General features: G+C 46.1%; 1 protein-coding gene across 1 annotated transcript; it reads left to right on the top strand.

Annotated features, from left to right (window-relative positions):
- Positions 1-6,317: 6,317 nt before the first annotated feature.
- F2rl1 (F2R like trypsin receptor 1) lies at positions 6,318-19,273 on the top strand. The gene is made up of 2 exons (NM_053897.3): positions 6,318-6,492; positions 16,470-19,273. The coding sequence occupies exons 1-2, from the start codon at positions 6,405-6,407 to the stop codon at positions 17,573-17,575; spliced, it is 1,194 nt and encodes a 397-aa protein (NP_446349.1). The 5' UTR covers positions 6,318-6,404; the 3' UTR covers positions 17,576-19,273.
- Positions 19,274-24,775: the final 5,502 nt, after the last annotated feature.

The raw sequence follows: 24,775 nt of genomic DNA, 5'->3' as shown, positions 1-24,775 counted from the left end.
ATATATGTGTGTGTGTGTGTGTGTGTGTGTGTGTGTGTGTGTGTGTGTGTGGTACATAGTCAATAAGTATAAGAACAATTAAAATATGCATTTCACTTGGTTTCCGTGGCAGGAAAAAAAAAAACCTAACTAAAAACCAAGAAAGTTGGAACTGAGAGAAGCAGTTAAGTACACTTGTTGCTCTTGCAGAAGACCTGGGATTGGTTCCCAGCACCCACACAGTGGTTTGCAATGTCTTTAACTCCAGTTCCAGGGGATTCCATGTCCTCTTCTGAACTCCGTGGGTACCTAGCAAGCATGTGGTCCATACACATACAGGCAGGAAAAGCGTGTGCAGCTTAAATAAAATAAATATGATTTTTAAATAAACTCCACAGATCATAATCTAGACAATACTTGGCCACTGATACCCAAAATCTACCCTAGGAGATTTACAGCTAATGGTTCCTGGTTAGCCCCTATCTCAAATTCTCATAGGAGTAGGTTTTAGGTATTGGTGGCCAATTAGGGAGCGTATTCCTTTGGGTCTCGATGTCATTATCAGTTTGGTCTTTGGCTGTCAACCAGACCTCTCAGACCCACTGTGTACAAGCTGAGACATGTTAAGTGAGGAAGGAGCATTCAGTTTCTAAGTACTCCTCCAGCTTGGATGATCTGTAAGTCTAAGAAAGCCAACGCCCAGGGGAATGCCTGAGAGGATCCGGAAAAACAAAAAGGTACTCCAAGCAGGGTGTAGCAAGTACAGAAGAATGGCAGGAGGAAACGGTGAGGGAAGAAGTAACAGAAGACAAGACCAGCCATTGTGTGTGTGCAAGTCAGAGATGGGATGGCAGGAGTATACCTGTGAAAATGTCATGTTTTACAAAGAGGGACATGGGACACTTGTCTGTAAGGAAGTGAGATGCTTTGGTGGCCATTTTGACAGATTTACTCTAACGGCTATGCTGAGGGAAGACGGAGTGTGGGGTGTGGAAGGTGATGGATGAGAGGAAGGAGTCCAGTCACAGGCTACTGTAATAACATGTGCAGAAGGTAGCCAACACTTGGGCCAGGGTGGGATTTGGGATACGATGTCAAGCGGAGTTGCTGATAGATCAGATATGGGACATAAGTAGTCAGGAGCAAGGCAAGATTTTTTTTTTTTAATCTGAAGAACTGGAGGGAAAGAGGTGTAACTTGAAGTGATGAGAAGATTGCACAAAGAAAGGTGAGGTCAGCACCTGGGTAAATACATCAGTCGTCCGGTGTGAGACTTACATGATAGGCCTGCGGTTATACCCAAAGGAAAATGCTAGATAGATATTTATTTATTTTTATTTTCTTAATGTATGTGTGCTCTGTCTGCATGTACACCTGCACGCCAGAAGAGGGCATCAGCTCCTTTTATAGGTGATCGTGAGCCACCATGTGGTTGCTAGGAACTGAACTCAGGATCTGTGGAAGAGCAAGCCAGTGCTCTTAACCGGAGAGCCATCTCCCCAGCCTCCAGATGAATACGTTATGTCTGTCGTGGAGAAATCTAGGGTAGAAAAAGATGTGGAGTTGTTACTGTATAGACAGTACTTCAAATCGCACGATCAACCAATGAACAATTACACATTTTAGAAAGAAACTCAAAAGATTAGCCCAGGCTTACTCCACTGTAGAGAGGTCAGCAGTGTGGGCCTACCAGTAGAGGACCAACTGCCAGTGAGGAGACTCCTGGGCGGAGGGACCTGGGGAGGTCAATGGTACCATTTCTACAGTTAGGATGGGTATTGGGAGCCTGGAAAGTGACTGTAGGAGTTATCACGTAGAAGTTCACTGCTAGCCTTGTTTAGAGTGTCTGCTCAACAGACGGGTGAATGAATCGAGCAGCTTTTCCTCCAGCCATAGCTGACCAGGTCCTGAAAGTTCAGGGACTTCATCGTTCCGTGGAAGAGTCACATGGTTTTGACAAAATAAACAAATAAAACATAAACAACGAGTGCAGAATTCTGTCTGCTTTCCTGCCTTTTCTATCACAGTCTAAATGTCCTCTTCAAATTAGAGTGAGTGGTAAAAACACAGGAAGTCCCCTGTCTCTGGCACCTAGGCAGTCAGGAGTTGGCTATTCCTGAGTGTTTCACAGATTCATACAATAAATACCTCAAGGCCGTTCAGGCAAATGAATCATCAGATCCAAAAAAAAAAAAAAAAAAAAAAAGAAAGAAAGAAAAAAGAAAAACCAAAAACAAAACAAAACAAAAACAACAACAAAAACAAAACAAAACAAAAAAACCCTGCAAGATTTGAGAAAAACCCCTGTGAACTGACTTCTATGAGCATACTTCATTTGTTCATTTTGACTGCTCCGGAGACAGTAGCAGGCAGATCTCTGTGAGTTCGAGGCCAGCCTGGTCTAGAGAGCAAGTTTCCAGTATGGCTAGCATTACACAAAGAAACCCTGTCTCAAAACCCTCCTCCCTCTCCAACCACATTAATTAATTAATTAATTAATTAATAATTATCATGGTGGTGCTGGAATGAAATCCAGGGTCCCAAGTATGGTAGGCAAGCACTTTATCCCTGACCTACATCCCCAGACCAATAAATCCCATTCTTGAGATTATTAACTAATAGCATTGTTCACTAAAAGCGTTTCTTGGAAAGCTTGCTGATCCAAACTCATTTCCTAACTGCGTCAGTAGACTTGGAAATGTCTGGAGGCCTACGCGTGGTTCTCTGAAGAGAGGGATTTCTCACCGAAGGCAGTCACCAAACAACAGCTCTCCCTTCTGTGCCAGGCAAGGTTACTCAAAACACTCCATGGGCATTTAACGAACCAAACCCTTGGAAGCACTCTACAGGACAGGAACCAGATAGCAGATGTAATGGTGACAATTACACAAGGTGGGGAAGACTGGAGGGACACCAAAGATGAATTGGTGTCTCTCTTAGGGAGTGAGTGGCCTGGCCCCTTTCAGAAGCGGGCTCTGTTAAGTACGCTCAGCACTTTCCAGACTGGGGTAGTATAGGACAGGGGAGGGGTGCTGTAAATGTTCAGAGACAACAGCATACATCACGACAGTTAACGGACAACCCCACGAATGGGCTTTCTTGAGCAAAGAGGTTAGTGTCCGTGTTCCATCCCAGGATCAACCCTCCAGAGAAGGGACTTAGACCCTATTCTTAGAAAAAGCACCCCAGAGGGACTTATTGCTGCACAGTGGCCCCCACAGTCATAGTTGGCTACTCTAGAATTGTGCAGAGTCATATATGTATGTAAGTATGTATGTGTGTATGTACGTATGTATGTATGCATGTATGTATGTATGCACGTATGTATGCACATACACACTCTACATAAATACATACCCACATATAAAAAGAACACATTAAAATAGTGACTCATGGCTTCACTTCCCACTCCCACCCCCTGTCCTCCCCTCCCCCGAGCAGCATTTCTCTGTGTAGCTCTGGCTGTCCTGGAACTCCCTCTGTAGACCAGGCTGGTCTCAAATTCAGAGCTTTAACAAACAGCCTGGGCTGCTCAAGTTAAGGTGTAGGCCGCCGCTGCCGCCTGACCGCTTTCACCTATTGACTGACATCGGGAATGTTTAGGTTAGATTTCACTTTGCTGCTTTTAGAAATCAATTTTCTGAAGGGCGAGCCCTGGAGCCACACCCTGAAAGCTGTGGTTCTGGGGGTGGGGGGTGGGGCAGATGCTCCTCAGAGAAAGGAAAGAGACATTTTTGTTCTACCTCATACCAGAACCACAATTTTATCCCTAGGTGTCTTTAAACAGACAAAATGCTAACCCTGTAAGTGAGGCATCAAGACTTAGAGTGAACAATTTATCCAAGGTCACAGAGGTGCAAAGGGGAAAAGAGGCCGAACTCCACCCAAGGCCTACACAAAGGAAGCTGAGTTACATTCACATTCCCAGAAGAACTTTTTTGAGACACAGCCATGAGAGACCCCTCAGGGATGTCCCATTAAAGAGAATGGTCTCGACCCTTGGGTTGTTTTCTCTGACCACTCCTCGTGTGTGTGTGTGTGTGTGTGTGTGTGTGTGTGTGTGTGTGTGTGTCTGTGTGTGTGTGTCTGTGTGTGTGTGTGTCTGTGTGTGTGTGTGTGTCTGTGTGTGTGTGTATGTGTATGTGTGTTTGTGTTGGAAAGAATGTTTTGCTTGTCCATTTCTGACATCCAGAAAGGAAGCATTCTATTTTCGTGGCCGATTCCGGGTCATTTGCTTCTCTTCTTTTGGTTTCTAGGTGTGTGTGTGTGTGAGCCCCTGTGGGGGCAGAATGAAGATGGACTAACCATCCATCGCGTATGTTGAGGTGTGACCCAGACCTTTCATCAGATAGAAACTCTATTCTACACACTTATAGGACTATGGTGGTGACCATTTGGCTCAAGGCTGCACAGATATTAATGACTGTCATTAGTGCCTGCCTCACTGAAGGCTCCTGAGAGGGTGAGTCAACTTGATCCCTGCCTCTGGAGTGGAATCCCCCCTGTGAACATGCCAGGTGGCTTTCCTCAAACCCTGGAGAAACAGCTAACTCCGGTCTTTCTGCTAACTCTGTCGTCTTCTCAGAGAGCTGTTCAGGACTGCAGCTCATTCCACATTGAAATCCCCCTCCCTGTGGAGACACCTGCTTCTGTGCTTTAGCTAAGCCTCCTCTGTTTATGAATCCTTCCAGCATTTTCTCTGTAATTTAAACCACACTTTTATTGAACAGTGGCAAAATCTAATTCATTCTCTTAGTTTTAATTTATTTCTTTTTTTCTGGTCCATGAACCCTTTATTCCTTTACCAACCACTGTGCAGCATCCAGGCAACAGCACTCAGACTGGCAACCAAAGCAATCCAGTTGTACAACCATCTGGGGCTTACCGTACGTACATTTAAGGCTTTTGAATTTGAAAAAGACAAAGAAAACTAAATTAAGACCAAACAACCCCAAACCCAATCCTGCAACCAATACAAGTAGTGTAGTGACTTAAACATCTCATTTCTGATGGTCACCTGGCACAACTCCAGTGACGAAAGCCAAAGAACTCCTAGACTAAGAGATCAGCTTAGGGTAATTTAACTACCCAAATTCTTCAAAGGAGAAACTTGGAATTTTTGTCTTGGGAATGTTATAAAATTTTTAATGGCAAAACATAGGAATAAAAACATATTGACAAAATGTATTCAATCATTTACAATACAAACAAGGATATATAGCCCAACTGGCCTCCAACTCTATGCTCCTGCCTGTCTCCGTGGTGGCGATTACCCCTGGTCCTTGGACATGCTCTACCACTGAGCTACAAACCCCAACCCACGCCTCTATATTGCTCTGGAATATGGCATCACACGCAGAAGAGACCCGAGTGGAATCAGGTATAGAGCAACACATTGTGGACGCATTTCAGTCACAGACTTGAGCTTGGAAGCGAAGGAGATTTACAAACCGGGTCCGTGAACTGTTAACCCGAGGCAGCAAACATTCTAAGTCCCATCTCCAGATGGAGCGAGCATACATGGTTGCTGTAGGCTTTAGACAAGCTAAGAGTACCGAACCATTGGCGGTTAGTATTTTCCACACTCTAGCTCACACATCCGGGTTTGTTTAATGACACTGGTCAACAGATGAGCTTAAAACCTAATCCCAGAACGCGGAGTCCTTCCTGCCCCTTTTGACGGAGTTCACAGCAGTCTGCTCTGCCTCTACTTGAGCGAAACCTCACCAGATGTGCTGGTGGCACCATCCTGGCACCAGCACTTAGGAAGTGAAGGCTGGAGAAACGCCACAAGTTTGAAGTCAAGAGGGTAGGGGAGGCAGAGAGTTTTAGCAAAAAGGCAAAACAAGACAGCATTCAACAAAACAAACAACAACAAAAAAACCCTTTCATATCCGTCAGCTCCCACACTGCCTATTACACCACAAAGCCTTCCACACCAATTGCTGAAGACAAAGGCAACAGCTTAGACTTTCTAACATTTACAAGAGGATGACCTCACTGGTTCTCTGAAGTAATTAAAGGTTAAAGATAGTTTTGGATATCGCCCAGGCTCTAAGAACCCTGGGTCCCAACCTTCCTGTCATTTGCATTCCAATGGAGCCACCTCACCGGTCCAGCCCCACCCGCAGGCGACTCCAGCAGCCAAGTGGACGCTGGCCAACACACCGGAGCTACGGACAGGCTGTGCGGGGCTGGATGGCCCGGGGTGGGTGGGGCTTGCGTAAAACGGTCGAAGGGGCGTGGTCTCCTGGGAGGCGTGGCCTATCGCAGGTGCGTCCAGAGGCTCCGGTTTCACTGAAACGGGTCCCGCCCCAGGAAGGCTCAGTGAGGCTGGTGTTAAAGGAAGGGGACCCGGTACTCCGAGTGGGGCTCGGAGTTTCGAACCACTGGTGGCGGATTGCCCGCCCGTCCCACGTCCGGGGATGCGAAGTCTCAGCCTGGCGTGGCTGCTGGGAGGTATCACCCTTCTGGCGGCCTCGGCCTCCTGCAACCGGACCGTGAATGCACCGGGTGAGTTGGAGCGGCGGAGGAACGCGCTGGGCTGGTGGGGGGAATGGGGTAGGAGCGCACATCCCCGCTCTCTCAGTAGCTTTGATGGGGGTCCCTAACCAGGGCCAATCAGCCGGGACACCCGAGAAGTGCCCCCAAAGACATGCTAGAAACAGTCCTGGTCTGGGCACTTGAAATCTCTATTGGTCGACGTGGTTCGGGAGATAAGGAAGGAGCGCAGGCAGGACTCAGCCTCCCCTCCCTCCGGTGGTTCCTTTGCAAACACTGAGTCATTGAGAGCTTTTCGCGGACCCTGTGAACTCCGTTCGGCTGGGTGCTACCAGACCCCTGGATTACAGCAATTTGATGGCTCACGGTTGGGCGGAGTGAGTGGGAACCCGAGCCCTGGGAAGTTCCCACCTCGCGTTTTGCACTCGCACCCATCCACTGAACCCCTTCGTTGGGGGTTGAACCACAGTGTTCGAGACCCACTCGGGGCTACGGTGCCTGGCATCGCAGTGGATGCGCTGGACATGGAACTCAGTGGGGTTGGATGTCACGTGGTGGTAGAAGGGGACCTTTCCGACCCTTATTATATTTTTTCTAGACTTTTTTAGACTTTCTAGCCTAGAGATTTCGAGACCTTCCGGGGCCTCGGAGCTCACCCTGGTAGCCACCCAGTTCTAGTTCTGAGGCTGCCTAGCCCAAGAAACAGAACTGCAAGAAAGCGGTTCGGGGCGGTGCTTCAGTGGCCCGCCGCCGTTTTGGGCGGGTGGTGCTTCTCCCGGTGAGCTCGAACTGGCGCTTCTAGAAGCCAGGGAGACCTCTGCAGGCTGTAGGGTGGGGTGGGAGGTGTTTACTGCAAGAGATAGCCAGCTACACTTGCTAGAGTCATAAAGGTCATTTCTAGCCTTTACTTTGTCGATAAGTTGTAGAAGAACGTCTAACCCCTCTCGGTTTGCCTGTCATTTAAAGTTAGAACTTTAAAATTCAGAAGCAAAAGTTAGTGTGTGCAAACTTTAAATAAAAAAGTGATTGGAAGTGATTACTTTGATGATTCACCAAGTATAGGAAACATATCATGATTATTTGGCTCCTTCCGTTTACAGAATGAGGAGATTGGGAGGGAAAGGTTCCTAGCGTACGAGGTGAACTTGATTTTAACAATAAAAAAAAAAAATCAGGTTACTTGTTAACCCGAGTTACTTAATATCCCACCTTGGTTTTTCTCTCTGTATAATTATACTCCATTGCCGGTGACTTTCCTAAACAGTTAGTCTAGTAACACAGACTTTAGAGGCAGGGAGGTTTTTTCTCAATTGAAATTAAATCATTTTGGTTAGGACACAGGGCACCTTGACATCTTTGCTCACGCCCCTCAAGTCTGGTCTTTCTGTCTGCGCCTTGACTTCTTAAGCAGCAGATTGGGCTTGGTTTTCTCCAGCCCCCAAAAGATTGCTTCTCGGAAAGGGTCCCAACCAAAGATAAACCTCATATTTTTGCAGGAGGGGGTGGGGTTGGGGCACTGAATTGCGAATGTGACATTTAAATCAGCTTTTCTCCAACACAATCACTACTGCAGTCTCCCCCTCTCCTGCTCCCTCTCCCCTTTCTTGTCTTGCTGGTCATCTAACCCAGGGATTTGCACAGGCTGGGTAAGTGCTGGACTGTTGCTGTTTCTCTAGTGACACAGTCAGTCCATTTCCGTTTTAAGACTGGTTCTTTTTTGGTGTTCGTTGTACTCTTTTCTTCTTTTTCTTCCTTTGAAACAGTATTGCTGTGTATCCATGGTTGGCCTGGAATTCTCTATGTATAACCACGCTGGCCTTGAACTTGCAACAATTCTTCTCTTCTGAATGATGGGATTACAGGAATGAATGCACCACCATGCTTAGACAACATTTTTAAAGTTAATTTAAAAACATTATGGGCACTGGTGTTTTTGCCTGCATTCATGTCTGTGTGAGAGTGTCGGATCCCCCGGAACCGGAGTTAGAGACAGTTGTCAGCTCCTACTTGGGTACTGGGAACTGAACCCAGATCCTGGGAGAACAACCAATGCTGAGCCCATCTCTCCAGCTCCCCATAACATTTTCTTTTTTAAAATCATAACAGTAATATGTGATCACTGAAAAAGAAAAAGAAAGAGGAGAAATTTAACGAAATCATCCTAAACACCGGTACTTAAAATAACCACTACTAACATTTTGATTTATATCTTTCCCATGCTTTTGTACCTGTGAAGTGCATAAAAATACATAACATTCCCAGATTAGAAAGCCTTGTACAAGTATGGGTTTTTAACATGTAAAGGTCAATAACAGTTTTAACAGCTTTCAAATATGGACACACACACACACACACACACACACACACACACACACACCAGCGTCCCATGTATTAAGTACTAAACCTTAGGGCCTCCTGTGTATTAATCAACCACCTTGTCACTGATTTTACATTTTATTTTGAGGCAAAGTCTCCTTAAACTGCCCAAACTCCTTGGATCCACTAGGTAACCCAGGCAGGCCTTGAACCTTGGGTTCCATTTCCTCATCCTGAATAGCTATGATTATAGACCAGCACCGGCAAGCCTGGCTTCATCCTTTTTAAATTAGTGTCTCGTGAACAGGCACACAGGATGTTTCCAAAGTCTTGTGGTATAAAAACCCTAATGAGCGTGGAGACAGGAGGTGGGTGCTTGGTCCCCTTTGCTTTCTTCCTGTTACTAATTAACCTTGACCGCTCAGGCCTCATGAAGTCTGTATTTGACTTTCTTATGGTTTTATTATCTGGACAAATGTTGGGGAAAACAGTTCCTCTTGGGGGGAAAAAGAGCTTACAAAGTTTGCTGAAAGCGTACCTAGGGAGGGATGAATAGCGTCTGAAAACTTTTTTTTTTTTCAGCCTGTGCTCCTAAGAGTTGATAGCAAAAGAACTCTGGGAAAGGACGAAAATACTGAGACCAAGTCCACTCCCCAATGACGTCCTTTAAACCACAGAAGGACCATCCTGAAACTGCTGTCCTACTATTTATTTCCATTCCAATAATAAATCTACGTACAGCCAGAAGACAGCCTTCTGTCCATGTTTGGTAGGGATGTTATAGCTCTCATAAACTACTGAAATAGCCCCTTTCTGATATGGAGATGGTTCCTTTTGTTGTACCATGGTTAAACAATGGTTCAACGAAAGTTCTCCACGAAGGGGTCAGCGTGAGACAGATTCCTGCAAGTAAATCGCAGGTCACGAACTAGCACATTTTAACTTTTGATATATTCGCCAAATGACTTTTAAAAAGATCCTATCAGCGTGCACTCTGGGTGGCTGAAACCTACGACAGGAAGAAAGAGTAACGTTTGCTCTTCTCCCCTTGTTCTGCTCTAAGGAAACAGACGCTTTACATAGCTTGGTGGGAGGATCCTAAATTTAAGGTTTTTCGAATTATGTACATTAGAGTCTTATTAGGCAGAGGAGAGCGGATTATTTTATTGGTTTCTTGTTAACAGTTGACTGTATATTTCCTGTAGGGAGGTGAGGTCTAGTCTTAGGACTAGGGGTATAGTAACTTAGGATGCACAAGCCTGTTTCCTGTTTGGCAGTCCTTGGGGCGGGTGTTTACTTGAGCACCAGTGGGTGTATGTTTTTGTAGCCCTAGAAATAAGGTGACCTCAGAGCCAGGTACTCTGCGTGTGTCCCTACTTTGTAGTCACCCGTAGTCTCTGCTTAGTTTTGAAACACTGTGCCTGTTTGACAACTAGAATCAGGGATACCAGCGGGTTTTTTATGCAATACAGAAAGGACAGAGCCCATGCCTCAAGGACCTTTGAACAGGGTCGTGGAATGGTTTAATGTGAATGTCTGTTACCGTTTTGGTTCGGTTTTGTTTGGTTTGTTGTTTTCTTTTATTATTTCAAGATCTTGCTGTGCAGCCCAGACTTGCCTAAAACTCATGATCCCTTGTCTCAGACTCTTAGTGTTTAAAGCTGGGATCCCCAACTCTATTTTGTGTGGTGGGGGTTGGGGAGGCAGCCTGGAAGTCAACCTTGTCCGTTCTGGGCTTTACCACTTTACCACTGAGGTAGCATCCCCAGCCCTTAGAGTGGTGAATCTGGGTGGGATTTGGGCCTTTCTCCTCCTCCTGTTCTTTCTTCCTCTTCCTTTTTTAAAGTTATACTTGCTTAAAATCCCCAGCCATCCTTCTTCTGTTACAATGTTGCTCCTCGTTCCTCTTTTCTCTTTATTTTGGAGTTCTTGTTTAATGTTGTTTTGGTCGCCACCACGAAGGCAATGGTTATTACTCCTTGGCTAGATGTGTTTGATCTCTAACCTCGGCCCATCTCTCTGTGCTACTTTTAATAGCTTTATCGGGGTCTCTATGCCAAATAATTTTCACAATACACACAGCCCATTTAAGCAACTTTGGTATACTTATAGAATTGGGACCATCCCTGTGGTCAGTTTGAGCACACTTTGAATACCCACGGGCATCATCTTTGCTGTTGCCGGCCAGCCCTGGCCATCAATAGTCACCTTTCTACCTCGGACTTGCCTGTTCTGAATAGTTGACATGTATAGATTCACATAATGTATGGGCCTCTGAGACTGGCTTCTTATTAATGGTTTTTATTTTTCCCCCCAAGGCTTGCCCATGTTACAGCATGCATCAACAACCTAGTTCCTTGCTTTATTTCTTTTTCTTTCCTTCTTTCTTTCTTTTCTTTTTTTTTTTTTTTTTTTTTTTTGGTTTTGTTTTTGGACATTTGTTACCACTCTCCTGCCCAGCCTGTTTCATTTCTTTGTGTGTGTTTGTTTGAGTCTCTGAGTCTCATGTGACTCGGGAGGGCCTTAAACTCATACTCAAGTTAGCCGTGTAGTGAAGGGTGACATTAAAGTTCCGATCCTCGTGGAGTGCTGTGATTGGTGTGGGCTTACCATACCCAGTTTAAAAGGGTGCTAGTGATCAGACTGTGGGCTTCTAGTAGAAGCCCTCCAGGCTGCAGCAGCTGAACCCAGCCTGTTTGTTTTTTGAGATGAGCTCTAACTCTGCTGAGGCAGCTGCTATCAAATTCCTAGGCTTAAACGGTTCCCACGCCTTGGCTCGCCAAGGTCTGGGACAACAAGCATGCAGTTACTATGTCCGGCTCAATACTTGACCTTTCTTTTCCTTGCTAGGTGTCATTCCATTGTGTGGACACGTCTCCTTTTGTTTATTTGTTCTTCTGTTGATGAATTTTGGGGTTGCTTCCATTTAGGGCTGTTATGAATAATGCTGCTTTGAGTGTTAATGTACGAGTTGTTTTATGGACGAGGTTTCCTTTTTCCTGGGTATTGTGGTTGATCTTCGATTTCGACTGGCTGGGAATCATCACCAAAACATACCTGTGGGTGTATCCGAGAAGCACTTTCAGAACAGTTTTGTTTATGTTATGTTTCGTTGTTTGTTTTTCCAGGGTTTCTCCGTACAGTTCTAGCTGTCCTAGAACCGCACTCTGTAGACCAGGCTGACCTCGATCTCAGAGATTCGCCTCCCTCTGCTTCCCACATGCCAGGATTAAAGGCGTATGCTGGCCACCACCGCTGCCCTGCCAGAACAGTTTTAATTGAGGAGGGAGGACCTATTCTGAATTTGGGCGGGACACCCGGTTCATAGGCTGGAGTCCCAGCCTCCATAAGAGAAGACCCCAAGCTGAGAGCACCAGCATCTCTGTCTACCACCCCTCTCCTAAAGTGTGACTGCCTGTGTGCCAAAGGAAACACTTCCTCCCCTAGTCATGTGCTGAATCCTAGCAACACGAAACCTAAGGCTTGTGAGGATGCATCTGGAGCTGGCAATTTGCAGCCTGGGAGAGGGTCCTCACCAGATCCTAACCATGCTGAGACGTCCCCCACTGGTTTCTGTCCACCACAGCTGTGAGGAATATGCATGCTGTGTATAAACCACTTTTTTTTAAAAGATTTATTTATTTATTATATATAAGTACACTGTAGCTGTCTTCAGACACACCAGAAGAGGGCATCGGATATCTTTACAGATGGTTGTGAGCCACCATGTGGTTGCTGGGAATTGAACTCATGACCTCTGGAAGAGCAGTCGGGTGCTCTTAACCACTGAGCCATCTCTCCAGCCCATAAACCACTTTTTAAATTACATCCCCTCCCACCCCCTCCCACCCCCGCCTCCAGGTGGATATGTGTGCATTTGTGTGTGCGCCTGTGTGTGTGTGTGTGTGTGTGTGTGTGTGTGTGTGAGAGAGAGAGAGAGAGAGAGAGAGAGAGCTTGCCATTGAGTACATGGGGAGATAAGCAGACAACTTTTGGGTCTTGTTTCTCTTAACCATGTGCGTTCTGGGGTTCAGCTTGGCACCAAGCACCTTTACCCACTGAGCCATCTTGCCGCCCCTAGCTGCTCACTTTTTATCTCTTTGTTACCTCTTCGCAGATGTACTCTGATCACCAGGTCAGAGTCCATTCCAGCAAGATTTCTTCAGGCTGACTAATCACCTTGTACTGTGACCTTAGTAGCTATAAAAAGGCAATATATGAGCTTAGAGCTCCTCCTTTTTTAGAGAGCATTACGTAACTTTGGGAACAGTAGGAAGTTGATTTTCCTGGTGAGAACTCTAAAATCTCAGCCACTGCCCATGGAAGTTCAGGGTTCCTGGCTGTGGTGCTTGAAATGAGAACATCCCCCATAAGGTTGGATATTTGAATACTGGTTTCCAGTTAGTGGACCTGTCTGGGAGGTGTGGTGTTGCTCGGGGAAGCAAGTCTCCCCACTTTTGATTTTTCCCTCTGCTTCTTGCTTGTGTTTGAAGGTGTGAGTTCTGATCTTCCAGTTCCGGCTGCCGTGCCCACAGCTTGCAGCTGCGTCTCCCCACCACGACACTCTCTTAGCGCTCGGGATCTGTAGGCCCAAATGACATTTCTCCTTCTGTAAATTGCCCTGTTCATAGTGTTTTGTCATAGCAATAGAAAAGTAACCACCAATACACCTAGTGGGCTGTTTCAGGCCTTTGTGGATAAGTGGTATCCACAGAGCACTGGTCCACTGCTCGCAGGGTCCAGCTGTGTTATACACCACCCTCTGGGCAGCTGTGGGGGATTTGCAAGGGTTTTTTTTTTTTAAATTCCTCTAAAGGGCTGGCAGAACATGTTGACATTAATATGGGTGACTATGTGAATTACTGAAGGAGGAGCAAATTAAAGAAAGTGACTTTTGGTATGTTAGTGTTTGTAGAGTCTAGACAGGTTGGACTGATCTCTATGGGTTCTGTGTAGTATCAACTAGGCGTGGAGGGGGAGGGGGAGTGAAACCATGGTTTCTGGTAATGAACGAAGGCCAAATCTTCCCACATCACAACTGTTTAACTTCGGGACGGGTACTCAGTTACTGATTTGTGCCTCAGTTTCTTCATCTGTAAAATGAGGCACCACAGCAGGTGCCCTGCGTACAGTGTGGACAGTAGTACCAGACCCACAGTGAGTCAGTGCTGATCTCTGAGATGGCAGCCACGATCCTGTAATTTGCTGTGGTTCCCTGTGAGACCTTTGGCACCCAGTGCTCAGTCCAGTGTCCTGTAGAAACGAGTAGAGGATCCGTGGCTTTCGATCCCGCTCACTTCTTCCATGGATGTGGGGAGGTGAGCATAGTCACCCAGAGGGATGTCAGGGCTGGGCCAGGGGCTAAGAGACTGAAGGAATTGTGGCACCTTGCTAGAATTAAAGACACCTTTAATCCTATATAGGTTCCCTTGTAATTGTTGAGTCTGTAAACACATCATTACTGTTTCCTTGAGATGCTTAAGAATTAGTCGCTCCTGTTTGTGGCTTGAAAAACACCCCAGGGAACCAGCATGCCTTCTGTGTAGAAGGGTATCTTCTGAAACACTCGCTGTTTTGCGAAACGGTATTCCATTGTGGATCTATGTGCTAAGTACCCGGTTGCCGTGCAGAACACATTCTTCATGGAGTTATCTAGTTCAGTGTCTGAGGAACATTGTGCCGTTCAGGAATAATGTCCCTTGAGACATGCATCCCAGGCTGGCCTCAAAATCATAGAGGTCTATCTGCCTCTGCCTCCCAAGTCCCATATTAAAGGCATATGCCGCTGCACCTGGCTTTGTTTTAATTTTTTTTAATGATTTATCTATTCTATAAATAGATACCTGCAGGCCAGAAGAGGATATCAGATCTCATTACAGATGGTTGTGAGCCACCATGTGGTTGCTGAGAACTGAACTCAGGACCTCTGGAAGAGCAGTCAGTGCTCTTAACCACCAAGCCGTCTCTACAGTCCTGGTTCTAATTATTTTTTTAAATTTTATTTATTTAATAATGTATGAGGGCTCTGCTGCATATACATCCACAGGCCAGAGAGAGCATCAGATCCCCTTATAGATTGGTTGTGAGCCACCATGTGGTTGCTAGGAATTGAACTCGGGATCTCTGGAAGAGCAGTCAGTGCGCTAACCGCCGAGCCATCCCTCCAGTTCCCCTTGGTTTAATTTTTAAAGGCTGCTCCTTTTGGACAGTTATAGAAGAAATGGAAACACTGGACACATGCTTCCGCTAAGTGCATTTATTTTCCTAAGGCCCCCGTGATGTGCGGTGCTATAAACCAACAGATATTTGCTCTCTCGGTTCTGAAGTGAGGGGTCTGGAATGAAAGGGGGCGGGGAGACTGTCCATCCCCAGAATCCGGGTGGGTGCTGCCATCTTTGGTGTCTCTCGGCACAGTGAGCCAGCCTTTGCTCCCATTGTCTACCACGTTGCTTTCTCTGCTGTTTTCTCTTTTTCTGCCCCCAACTTCCCTCGGTCTTAAAAGACCGTTGTCATTGGGACCGAGTGCCTAAGTGGAAATCCAGGATAGCGTTCTTGTGGTTGTGGGTTAGGGTTGCCAAGATCCTTGTCTACTGGAGATTAGGACAGGAACATAGAGGGCACCTTCCATTTTCTGCAGTGGGTGGAAAGTGAGCTACTGATCCCTGTAAGCGCCAGCGCTCCTCCCACTCACCCTACACCGACCGACAGCCCTACGTGGTGAAACTTCCCGAAGTGAACGGTCCTGTAGAACCTGAGTCTGGAGCCAGAAGCAGATCAGATCAATAAATTCCAGAAAGTCAGGAGAGGTATGCTGTCTTCCTCGGTCCATGAACAATGTGTAAGATGGTGGAGGCCTCAGGCTCATCCTTAAAGTAAAAACTCTTTCGTGTCCTCCTTTCCTCCGTCAGGTCTGTGAGTGAATACAGGATGAGGCAGGGTGAAGGATAGGCTTGCCATTCATTGGTTGGTAGGTTGGTTCTGTTTCGTTTTGCTTTTGATGGACTCACTATGTCACCCAGGCTGGTCTCGGATTCCTTAAGCTAAAACAATCCATTCGCCTCAGCTTTCCAAATAGCTGAGACTATAGGCATGTCCTACCTCACCCAGGTCTACTTGTGGTTTTGAATGCTCCATTCATAGCATGAAGGAAGCACCCTAAGTTAAAACTTGCTGCTACATGCTCGAAACTCAGAGAACATTTGGTGTCGCCAGTACCTGCCTGCCAACAGCTCTGTGGGACGATGTTTATGAAGCCAGCAGAGAGCTGGGAAATGCCTACCCATTTTTGATCTATCAAAAACTGCTGATGGTTGTGTGGTTAAATAATAGGACTGATGAGTGTAGCTAATTTTTTTTAAAAATGAAATCCTGTCAGTCTTAGGATTCCTAGAAGTCACTGTCCTATACAGAATCCAAAACTCTCACTGTTGACAAAGTACCATTCCTGGGGCTGAAGATGTAGCTCAGTGGTAAAATACTTGCCCAGCACACACAAGAATTAGACTCCGACTGCCGCCAACCGCCCCTGCCCAGTACGGTTGCTCAGAGAGAATATTCCCCATAGTACTCCAATATCATCTGTCAGTGTTCATCTGAACTTTTTCATTTCAGTGCAGCTCCCTGTGTTGGACCATTTATCTCAGTAACCACTCTGTTCTGCCTTCTTCGTGCAGGACCCAACAGTAAAGGGAGAAGTCTGATTGGCAGATTGGACACGCCGCCTCCCATCACTGGGAAAGGGGCTCCAGTTGAACCAGGCTTTTCCGTTGATGAATTCTCTGCATCCGTCCTCACCGGGAAGCTGACCACCGTCTTTCTCCCGGTCATCTACATCATTGTCTTTGTAATTGGTTTGCCCAGTAATGGTATGGCCCTCTGGGTCTTCTTCTTCCGAACGAAGAAGAAGCACCCTGCTGTGATTTACATGGCCAACCTGGCCTTGGCAGACCTCCTCTCTGTCATCTGGTTCCCCCTGAAGATCTCCTACCACCTCCATGGCAACGACTGGACCTATGGGGATGCGCTCTGCAAGGTGCTCATTGGCTTTTTCTACGGCAATATGTACTGCTCCATCCTTTTCATGACCTGCCTCAGCGTGCAGAGGTACTGGGTGATCGTGAACCCCATGGGACACTCCAGGAAGAGGGCCAACATCGCTGTTGGCGTCTCCCTGGCCATCTGGCTCCTGATTTTTCTGGTCACCATCCCTCTGTACGTCATGAGGCAGACCATCTACATTCCAGCCTTGAACATCACCACCTGTCACGACGTGCTGCCCGAGGAGGTCCTGGTGGGGGACATGTTCAGTTACTTCCTCTCCCTGGCCATTGGAGTCTTTCTGTTCCCAGCCCTCCTTACTGCGTCTGCCTACGTGCTCATGATCAAAACGCTCCGTTCCTCCGCCATGGACGAGCACTCGGAGAAGAAAAGGCGGAGGGCTATCCGCCTCATCATCACGGTGCTGTCCATGTACTTCATCTGCTTCGCTCCCAGCAACGTGCTGCTCGTCGTGCATTATTTCCTCATCAAAAGCCAGAGGCAGAGCCACGTCTACGCCCTCTACCTCGTCGCCCTCTGCCTGTCCACCCTCAACAGCTGCATAGACCCCTTTGTCTACTACTTTGTTTCGAAAGATTTCAGGGACCAGGCCAGAAACGCGCTCCTCTGCCGAAGCGTCCGCACCGTGAAACGCATGCAGATATCGCTCACCTCCAACAAGTTCTCCAGGAAATCCAGCTCTTACTCCTCCAGCTCAACCAGTGTTAAAACCTCCTACTGAGCTGGGCCTGAGGATATGGAGCCAGCTTGATGATGATGCTGGTGATGATGATGATGATGATGATGATGGTGATGATGATGATGATGCTGATGATGCTGATGATGCTGATGATGATGATGTATGTGTGTGTATATGTGCGTGCATGCGTGTGTGTGTGTGTGTGTGTGTGTGTGTGTGTGTGTTAGGGATGCACCACAACGCACGGGGCTGTCATTTCCTATCCAAGTTGCTAGTCTCTGTACCAGTCACAAGAATGATGGACGTCAGCGTCCGAAACTGAAGGAACCGAGAGGAACATGCTTTGCAGAAGTGAGGAAGGAAATTCGTTGACCTGCAGAGAACTACACCTGGCAAGAAAGTTAAGACCCCCCCGAAATGCTTTCTTGTTCATCTGGAGTCCGTCATGGCTTTGTCAGGATCTGAGATCCTTGTAGAGCTTCAGTCCAGCTGATAATGACTCTATAGACTTGGAAGATGTGTCTGCGAATGAGGCTCCTGGCCGGCATTCCAACTGGTTAACACTGAGCTTGCTGGACGACAGGATTCAAATGGCCACAGTGGTTCCGTTCTCGCATGGTTTCATCAGAACTACTGGGGATCTTGTTCAATGTGCAGGTCCCTCAGCCTCAGTGCCCAGGGAGCTCGGATACGAGGGGGCCGCTCTACAAACTTCAGTGATGTCTGCATACACAGAACCGCAGAGGCGAGCCCCGTTCCGCTTGCCAGGGCACCGTAGTGACGTTGGCAAAGAAAAACCAACAGCAGTGTTTGAGCCTCCTTTTGGTCAGTTTATGATGAATTTCCCTATGGGTTAACTGGGATTTCTGGTTCCTTTATTACCCCTTTGTAGTTTTATATGTCTGTAAGTCAACAAAATGAGGCTCCTAAACATGTAAATAAAAATTTTGTTTATTTTTTTTAATTTTACATAAGTCAGTGTGGGTAATAGAGTATTAGGCCGACTGCAAATACTGCTTAGTTTTTTTCTAAGTTAATTTTTAAATACATCATGCAAACTTAAGACATTTTCATGATAAAGCACTATTACAGTGTCAGTTCCCTTCTCCCTCAGTCATATGCCTTCCCGGGATGCTGGCCCTTCCCCTCCTCTCCTTCCCCCCTTGCCTTCCCCCTCCCCCCAGATAGCCAGTGTGCCTTCATGTACCATTTAGTATTTTATAAAAACCGTCGTTGAAATATTTATTATCAGTTTTGTTCACCTTTTACCGTCCATTGAATGAACGTCTTCTCGTCTGTTTGGGCAAGAGCAGGAACAAGAGGCTACGGCCATTGCAGGGGTACGTGGTTCCAGACTTACTTTATATACCGCCTGGATCTGCGGCTTGAGAAATTACCTTGTACGAAGGCTTTCTAAATAATGTATAACCCTTGACCTTTTTTTTTTTAAACAACTTCTTTCCAGCTGTGTGTTCTTTTGTAGAAGGAGGAGGAGAAGGGAATCCCCCTGTTGTAGATACAGTGATCTGATCACCCTATCCTGTTCTGTTCTTTCTTCCTTTCTTCTTTAACACAGTGCGATGCCCACCCCACCACTTTCCAGTCCTTCCTTCTTCCTTCTTTCCTTCCTTTCTTCTCTTTCCACAACACTAGGGATCTAAACCTAGCCTTGTGAATTTACACTTTTTCCCCCACACTAGTTTTTCTAATAAACAAAATGTAGTTCACGTTGCTCCACAATGACTGCCTTTCATTAGTCATTATGTTTAAGATTGTTTCCATGTATTTCTACAACTCGGATATCCATTTTTAAAGGTTGTCGGCCTTTTTCTAGTCTGGATATATTACAATGTGTATATTCCCTCCTGGATGGCACCTTGACCTACCCTAGCTCTTGGGATTTTTTTTGTTTTTTTGTTTTTTTTTTCCTTTTTGGCCATTTCGACATTACTGTGTTGTACATCTGTGAGTAGATATCATTCACATTTACTCTCCTTTTATTGAGATGGGGTTTCACTATATTGCCCTGAAACTTACTGTACACCAGGCTGACCCATTAACCTCATAGACATCTGCTTGCCTTTGCCTCCCGATTGCTGGGATAAATGTTTGCACCACGGCACCTGGATCTTTGAGAATATTTGTGAAGGCTGTGTTCCTGGAATAGAATGGGAAGCTGTAAAGTTGTATGCCTAGGGGGCTGGAGAGATGGCTCCCTAGGTAAGAGCATTTGTCTCTTTCCGAAAGGACCTTGGTTCAGTTCCAAGCACCATTGGAATGATGGCTCATAAACCAGCATTTGATGACCTCTCTGACCTCTGAAGGCATTCAGCATGCATGTGGTTCACATGCACACATGCAGGCCAAACACACACACACACACACACACACACACACACACACACGCACATACATATATACACACACATTCACACACATACACTCACATACACACACAGAGACACACACAGAGACACAGACACACACATTAAGTAAAAACAACTAAGTCTTTTATTTTAAAGATTTGTTTTATTTATTATATATAAGGACACTGTCACTGTCTTCATGCACACCAGAAGAGAGCATCAGATCCCATTACAGAAGGTTGTGAGCCACCATGTGGTTGCTGAATTTGAACTCAGGACCTCTGGAAGAGCAGTCAGTGCTCTTAACCAGTAAGCCATCTCTCCAGCCCTCAAACAACTGACTCTTAAAAGGAAAAGTTGTATATCTGTTGTGGGGTGTGTCAGATGGCTATTTTAAATTTTGATAATCTTTTGCCCGAATTGCTTCAGTATCTAAAGGCGCCGTCCAAAATGCCCACATCTGTTTCCCAGAGCGCTCATCCACATTTCCTGCCACCGGCCTTTTGAAAGTTTGCTGGTCAGACTTGATAACTCTGTTTGTACTCAGGAAGCTTCACCTTATAGCAGTCGCAGTTCGGCCTGACCGTTGCTGAAGCTAGACTCTGCCCTTAGCTCTTTGAGAGCGTTACCTGTGAGGATATTTGCGTCTTTCACTTAAGGCCTCGAGGATGAGCGACTGGGCACATTTCTGTACTCCCCAGTAGCATGTAGCATAACCACACTCGTCCCCTCCTTCCCAAGGCTTTGTCTTCTGTAGATCAGTTACCCAAAGTCAAACTGCTCTGAAAATACTAATCGGGAATTTGTCCATTTTATAATGTGCATGTCCTGAGTAAGGATCGAGGTGGGGCCAGTGTGGTGAGTCTTGGCCCAGTCTTTGGAAGGCTGTTTGCCACAATCCAACTGTGGTTTGGCTATCAGATCTGCCGTGGGCTGTCACGTGGTGTCTTAGCACCTGTCTTCAAGCAGCATATTCTTGAACCCAAGGAGAGAGTGTCCAGTAACTGAAAAGGGAAACAGGAAGCTACTATGAGAAAGTGCTGAGTCCACATTCACTTTACTCCTTTTTTGAGATTTTGTGACGATGGTTTTGTATTTGGTTATTTATAAATTGTGTTTTATAAATTGAATTTTATCCCTACTATGTGTGCTTGGGAACATGCATATGCAGGTTTCGGGGAGTCCACAGTTGTTTGCTGGGGATCTTAGAATGTATCCACTAAGGGTAAGGGGCTTGTGTGATTGGATCTATGTTCCAGCAAGAAATGAAGAGAAAGATCAGATTAAAAGGCCCAGAGAGCCTCCACATGGCCATCTATAAATGTGTCCATTGGTAAAAAGCCTTTCTGGTATTTGCCATTTATTAGTCATTTTTTAAATAATATATACTGATGATTAAAAAAATTAAATCAAACTGCTGGGCTGGAGGGATGGCTCAGCGGTTAAGAGAACTGGCTGCTCTTCCAGAGGTCCCCAGTTCGATTCCCAGCAACCACATGGTTCATGACCATCTATAAAGGGATCTGATGCCCTCTTCTGGCATGCAGGCATACATGCAGCATAGCACTCGAATATAAAATAAATGAAATAAACAACAACAAACAGATAAGAAAGTCAAACTGGTGGTCAAGTGTGGTGGTGCAGACTTCTAATCCCAGCACTCAGGAGGCAGAGGCAGGCAGATCTCTGAGTGCAAGGCCAGCCTGGTCTGCGTAGCATATTCCAGGCCAGCTAAGGGCTACCTAGTGAGAATCTTCCTCAGAAATAAAGTTTGGCGAGATGGTTTAGTGGTTGGGGGCATTGCTTCCCTTGCAGAGAACCTGGATTCAATTCCCACACACACTTGGCAGCTCATGACACTTTCTTACGGTCTCCATGGGTACCAAGTACTCATGATACTGCACACAGACAGCATCCATATATGTAAAATAAAAATAGGATCCAACAAACATAACAGTTACTTTTCTGCTGTTTCAAAGTCATCGGAGATCTATTAAGATTTAAACAATCAGGTCCAGGGGTGTTGCCTACTAATGGAGTGCAGTGGCGTGGGCTGACCCGTAGTACCGTTGAAAAGTAAAAGGTTAACACAAGAGATAATTCGAGAAAGAAGCAAAAGAACATTTTCAGATGCAAAAGCTTTTTGGTGAGCTTCCCTTTTTTCTTTTTTACCGTTCCGGAAATCATTGTAGGCCAGGCTGGCCTTGAACTCACAGAGGTCAGCCTGCCTCTGCCGCCTGAGTGCTGGGATTAAAGCTGTGTACCGTGCACTACCAATGCCTGGCAGTTCCTTGAGGGGTAGCCTGGAAGCCTCTGGTCTTGAGTTAGAACCTTGGTCGGAGACAGAAGGAGCCATGCCCAGGACAGACAGACATCTTTGCTTTTGTGGTCGATACTGAATCACCTGATTCGTCTGAGGGACCCAAGTCTTACTGAGAATAAACCTTTTGTAATCCCCTGGGCCATTTACTAGGAGGGTCCCTTAATTTGAAAACAATGCAGAATTGTCTTTCTCTGAGGGCCAAAAGGCACAAAGCTGACTTCGCTGAAATTAATTTCCTGAGCATTTCCTTGTAGTAAGAGTTTCAAAGTCATAATTAATTTCCTGGCTATCAGGATTTCATAAACCCTGCGGTTATAATCTCTTCTGTATGTACACTTCATTGACTACAACTTTATTTCTGAAACTTTAATGCTTTGAGAGGCTCTGGGAAGAACTAGAATATTTTAGAATCAAGGGTAGTTGCTTGTTGGAGTTTTACTGGAGAGCTTGTCTCTTAGAAGTGAAGTTCTAGAGTCATATGTGTATGTGTGCGTGTATACAGGTATATATGTATGCATGAGAGGGGGGGGAGACCTCCCTTGAGCCCCAGGTCTAAAAGAGAAAGAATTCCCTAGATGTCAGGAATCAAGACCCTTCACATTATCCAAGCCTTGAGTCTTTACAGAGGTGGCTGTTACATTCCTATATAAAGTGGGGTCACGGTGTGCACACCAAAGAAACACTATTATCGAGGGAAGTGTGGAGACTTCTGTGGCTTGGGTATGAGCTACTCTTGTCTCTCCCTGTTGGTAAATCTCAAGTATTTCCAGCCTCCCTCCCCCTTACTGGAGATAGTGTAGCTCTGTCCAGAGTTGTGGACTCCTTCAGCAAAAACCACAGACATAGCCGGCAGGCTCTCTCCGGAGCTCCAGGCGGTCCGCCATCACTCAGCCTCTCCTGCATCACCACATTAACTGCCGATGACTAAGCCAGGACTCCTACCTGGCGTCAGCCTAGGCAATGAGGTTGGTGTTCTCAGCAGATAAGGGATACTAAGAAGGGCTAGAGAAACAGCTCAAAGGCTAAAAGCGCAAAGTGCTTACTGCTTTTGGAGAGGATCAAGTTTGGATTTCCAAGACCTGGATGACTCAAAACCACTGGCAAGTCCAGTTCCTGGAGATCTAATGCCCTGTCTTGCACTTGTGCGCGTACACACACACACACACACACACACACACACACACACACACACACACCTAGGGCACATAAAACTCACGGAGAGATAAACGTGCACATAGTTAAAAGGAAACTCAGCTTTCCAGAGTTTAGGCTATTCAGAAGCATTCAAATCATCCTGCTCCAAAGGTGGGTAAATCAAGAAAACCAAAAGATCTTGGCGTGGTGGTGTGCACATTTAATCCCAGCACGTAGGAGGCAGCAGGATCTGCATGAGTAGCGGGCCAGCCTGGGCTACATAGCGTCTATCTCAAAAACCACAACAAAAAGAAAAAAAAATGACAAGTAGGGGCGGGTGGAGGGGGAGAGCCAGCAAGAGCACCTCTGCTTTTATAGAGGACCTGGGTTAGGCTCCCAGCGCCTGTGTCAGTGGCTCACGACTACATGTAACTCCAACCGTGGGTTATCCAGTGTTCTCTTCTGACCTCCATGAGCACTGCACAAATATGGTACACACTCAGGCGTACACATAATATAACAAGACAAAACAAACAGACAAACAAAAACAGAACAACACAAAAACCAACCCAAAACAGAAAACAACAAAACAAAAACAGCTAGGGAAAGATACCAAGTGGGTAATTCTAAATTTTTCATGGCTCGTTGCTGTAAAATTATAAAAAAATAAAATGCTGTCTTTTACCCCGCACTAGATCCGGCACCGCAGTGCCCCAAGATATCTGGTGGATATTTTCATCTCAGTCAGCAAAGCCTCTCACCTGCTCTGCTCCATCCCATATCACACAGCCAATGGCTTCTCTCTGAGCCTGGCAACAATCTCTCTACCCATCCAGTACCCAAGGCAGGCTGTCACCATGCCAGAAACACACATCCCAATTCCGTGGCGGCCTAGTGTCTCCAACCACCACAAACTTGAACTTAAATGGCCACGTGAAAGAACACACAACACAATAACCTCTGATCTAATTGATAAGATACAATTGCCCACCTAGACATACAAAGCCCTATACACATCCATCCCTTAAGAACATTCATCACAACCTGTAAATGTGCAGAGAGGAATCTTAACATCCACCTCCATGTTCTCTCAGCTCCTCTCCCTCCTCCTGTTCCAGTCTCCTCCTCTTCCCTCAAACTTCTCTCCCGCCCATCCTTTCTTCTGGTCCAATGACAGGCCTCATTCTGTCTTGAACCTGCTTCACCTGTATGACATCATCCTACAATGACTTACATATTTTGCTCAGTTTTGGTTTTATTTTTTTTTCTTTTGAAATGGTCTCCACGTGGTTCTGAATTGCCCAGAATTCTCCACGTAGGCCAACCTAGGCTCAAATTCACTGATCTACACCGTTTACTTTTGTTTTATTTTGAAATAAGGTTTCACACTGTAGCTCAGGCTGGCCTGAAAGTTACTAC

This window comes from Rattus norvegicus, chromosome 2 (assembly GCF_021556685.1).
Source record: "Rattus norvegicus strain SHRSP/BbbUtx chromosome 2, alternate assembly SHRSP_T2T, whole genome shotgun sequence".
Lineage (NCBI taxonomy): Eukaryota > Metazoa > Chordata > Mammalia > Rodentia > Muridae > Rattus > Rattus norvegicus.
The sequence above is the reverse complement of the archived record's forward strand: the minus strand, read 5'-3'. Positions and strand labels throughout refer to the sequence as shown.